Consider the following 3,320-nt stretch of genomic DNA (forward strand, 5'->3'; position numbering starts at 1 on the left):
AAAGAACTAACTCAAGCAATGGAAGAATCACGTCTCCAAGTATCTCACACCCTCCAATCTTGCTTACAATCTGATGGTAGAAGAAGATATGCCACTCCTCCACAACAAATAGCTGCGTTTAATAGACGATCAAACCCAGAAATTCTATCGTCGTGCAATGAGAAATGGTTGGAAACGGACGCAGAAGTCATCGTTGGTGATGATGTAATGCTAATAAATCCTGCAGATGAGTTCAATATACATTTTCCTTACCGCCGTGGGGAGCTCAATATACATTCTGGGCCAGGTGGAAGCTTAACGGGTGTTTTATCTGATTTGAAAACCATTTGGGAGTATGTTTTGGTGAAAAAACTGAATATTCCGTTGAAAGATTTAAAACACTATCGAGCTGTGCTCGTTATTCCAGATATTTATAATAGGCATTATTTGAAGGAGTTGACGACACTAATGTTGTGTGATATTGGATTCGGTGGATGCTTTCTCCTTCAGGATCATGTTGCAGCTACATTCGGAGCAGGTCTTGGTTATGCTTGTGTTGTGGATGTAGGCGATCAAAAGACATCGGTATCCTGCGTAGAAGACGGAATCTCCCACCGAAATACTCGTGTCCGTATGGATTATGGAGGAAGTGACATTACTCAAACCTTTTTTTGGTTGCTGCAAAAATGTGCATTTCCCTATAAAACCTGCGATCCATTAAATAGAATGGATGCATTATTATTAAATCAACTGAAAGAGGACTTTTGCCATGTGGACTTGAACATTTGTGGATCACAAGAAAAGATATTCACTGTTAAAAAGCCGAAAATATCCACGGAAAAATATATCATGCAGGTAGGCGATGAATGTCTCGTAGCACCGCTAAGCCTTTTCCAACCAGAACTGTTCAAAGTCACGGGAATACACAATGTTCACATACAAAAGCGTTATTTGGGTGATCCAGAAGATCCTCATGATGAGAATTATCTTCGTGAAACAAGTAGGAGAGGAGTGAAAGAAAGTCTTGAACAGACCTTGGAGTTGCAAGAAGAGACGGCGGTTGTGGCTACACCAATCGACGAAGAAGTGGTTGTAGATGCAGTTGATGCTGTACCGAATTCCCTTGCTAATCGAGATTTAGAGGCGCCTCGTGATTTTATTGTTGGGCCGCAACAACTTTTAGGTCTTGATCATGCAGTTTTGCAGAGTATCGACCGATGTCTAACTGAAGATTTGAAACGAAAAATGTATAGTTGTATCCTTATCATCGGGTCTGGAATGAAGTTCAAAGGAATTGGAATGTGGCTTCATAATAGGATTTCCCTTCAAATCCCTTATATGTTCAGAGCAGAACAATTAGATATAATAACATACCCTAAAGAAATGGATCCTGGAATCACAACGTGGAAAGGTGCCGCCATATTCAGTTGCCTTGAATCTGCCCAAGAGCTCTGGATTGGACAGCAAGAGTGGCAACGCCATGGCGTACGAGTACTTAGAGAGAGAGCACCATTCATGTGGTAAAATTATTGATAGTCTAATGATACCACTATTTTATAATGATATAAAAGTACGCAGAGAAATTGGTTAGGCAGGGTAATGATTTTTTTTTGTAGATAATCCATTTATTCATCAATAATCTTGTCATATGTTTCATGAGAGTCTAGATGAGATCCATTAGACGCACTTTATGATTATCATTACGATGATATACAGCTATATCTGCGTCTATAAGAAAATGCACGCAATCGACTGATTGTGGATCCACATCGATGTAAACTTCATTACCACCTTTTATATGAGATGACGTTAAGTCCTGAAATGTCATGTAATTTTTTCAATTTAAAAAATGTCTTCGACAAATGTTGCAAGAATTTCAAAAATGTATACAATACTTACCGCAAGTACATTTTGAAAGTTTTCGTTATTCATAGTTGTAGCTGCCACGAGTTTTCCCTGAAATAAGCGACCATTTGTTATGAAATATATACCATCAACGGCTTTTTAAGATATTGTTTTGACTGTTTTTTCACACTACTAATCCATAAGCGAATACGTATGCATTAAATATCATGAGCCCCTGACTACAGATAAAAGTCCAATTCTTGACCCCATCGTCGATAAGAATATTTTATTGCTACCTATCAGTACATGAAAGTTAAATCGATAAAACTGAAGGGACTTCACCCTCAAAATCAAAAAAACATTTGTAAACAATAAATAATTAATCCCACCAGTATACAATCCACCCCTTCATTACAGATTTGAGGTGTGAATTGAAATAGAAATTCTTAAGACTTGGTCTTCAAATCGATTCTATCCTTTCGATGCATCACTATTTTGCTGATTCATAACCCTTACCAAATCCTCCTTTACTTGTGCGAACATTCGGGTAGCCAATGTAATTTCCGTGTCGTATGTAGAATTAGCCCCATCCTCATTAGCTCCAATGCATGCCTCTTTCATCCACTGCAGACAATTTTTTTCATTTTTCAAACTAAAAGAATAGGTTCGGGAATGTGGGGCTTCTAAATCATTATGGATATCAGTGCATGGCATAATACTTACTAATTTATTTCATTTTTGATTGTTCTAACATCCTCTTTAAATGTTGTCTCCAATGATTCCGCTCTCTTTATTTCGTCATAAAGTTCTTGAATCAGTTGTTCGTACAGATCAGAGGTATTATTCATCGGCTCTGCTTTTATATTTAAATCACTGCTGTTCTTTATTAAACTTCGTAAAAAAACACACTGTTTAGACTCAATGGATTCCGGTGTCGTCGAAGATAATAGTATTCCCACATTATTATTTGATGCTACATTCATCAATTGTTCTAATAGACATTGAAGCTCTTTGTGAACTTCCTGTAGATGGTCATACGTGTCCTCCAAAGAGAATTCCCCCAAAATATCGCCTGGGTCTACTTCCTCGGTATCCTAGCCATCAATTCTTGTATTAAAACATATTTCAAATGAATTCCTCTCCATTTAACCCCTTCATTGTTAATAATTTATGAAATTTGATTCACTAGAAAACCAAGCCAGAAACAAGCTTCCAAATTTTATTTACTTGTCAACGTTGCTTTATAATGATTTAAAATAACCTAACCTCTCAAAACTTTCAAATCTGGTTAAGATCTTGTTGATTTACCAAAATTCTGGACGTTCACTGTTTACTCCTGAATAGGAATTGTCAAAAGTCAAAGAAAGCAAAACAAATTTCCTCTGCAGAATACATTCTACGTGTTTTTCAATATTCAATTTTAATTACGTTTATTAGTGTATGAAAAAAATAAGACTTGCATTTGAACATTAAACTTACCATATCTCACAGATGTC

The 3,320-nt window shown here is 36.7% G+C and overlaps 2 protein-coding genes across 2 annotated transcripts; one reads left to right on the forward strand and one right to left on the reverse strand.

The window, feature by feature from the left end:
- Arp8 (Actin-related protein 8) lies at window positions 1–1,524 on the forward strand (the record flags this gene model as incomplete). Its single annotated transcript, XM_011307151.1, has 1 exon — window positions 1–1,524. A coding segment is annotated over one exon (1,503 nt), but the record flags the coding sequence as incomplete, so codon positions are not given.
- A 15-nt stretch (window positions 1,525–1,539) lies between these two features.
- LOC105267894 (uncharacterized) lies at window positions 1,540–3,320 on the reverse strand. Its single transcript, XM_011307042.1, has 5 exons — window positions 3,304–3,320; window positions 2,548–2,918; window positions 2,341–2,476; window positions 1,879–1,935; window positions 1,540–1,795 (listed from the first exon to the last, which is right to left on the reverse strand). The coding sequence occupies exons 1-5, from the start codon at window positions 3,304–3,306 to the stop codon at window positions 1,643–1,645; spliced, it is 720 nt and encodes a 239-aa protein (XP_011305344.1). The 5' UTR covers window positions 3,307–3,320; the 3' UTR covers window positions 1,540–1,642.

Source organism: Fopius arisanus, unplaced genomic scaffold (assembly GCF_000806365.1).
Source record: "Fopius arisanus strain USDA-PBARC FA_bdor unplaced genomic scaffold, ASM80636v1 scaffold00051, whole genome shotgun sequence".
NCBI classification, from domain to species: Eukaryota; Metazoa; Arthropoda; class Insecta; order Hymenoptera; family Braconidae; genus Fopius; species Fopius arisanus.

Bases quoted from the DNA above. Each gene is read 5' to 3' on its own strand.
- LOC105267894 (XM_011307042.1), bottom strand. The intron at 2,477-2,547 runs GTAAGTATTATG...CTATTCTTTTAG, and splicing joins ATCAAAAATGAAATAAATTA to TTTGAAAAATGAAAAAAATT. The intron at 1,796-1,878 runs GTAAGTATTGTA...ATGACATTTCAG, and splicing joins ACTTTCAAAATGTACTTGCG to GACTTAACGTCATCTCATAT.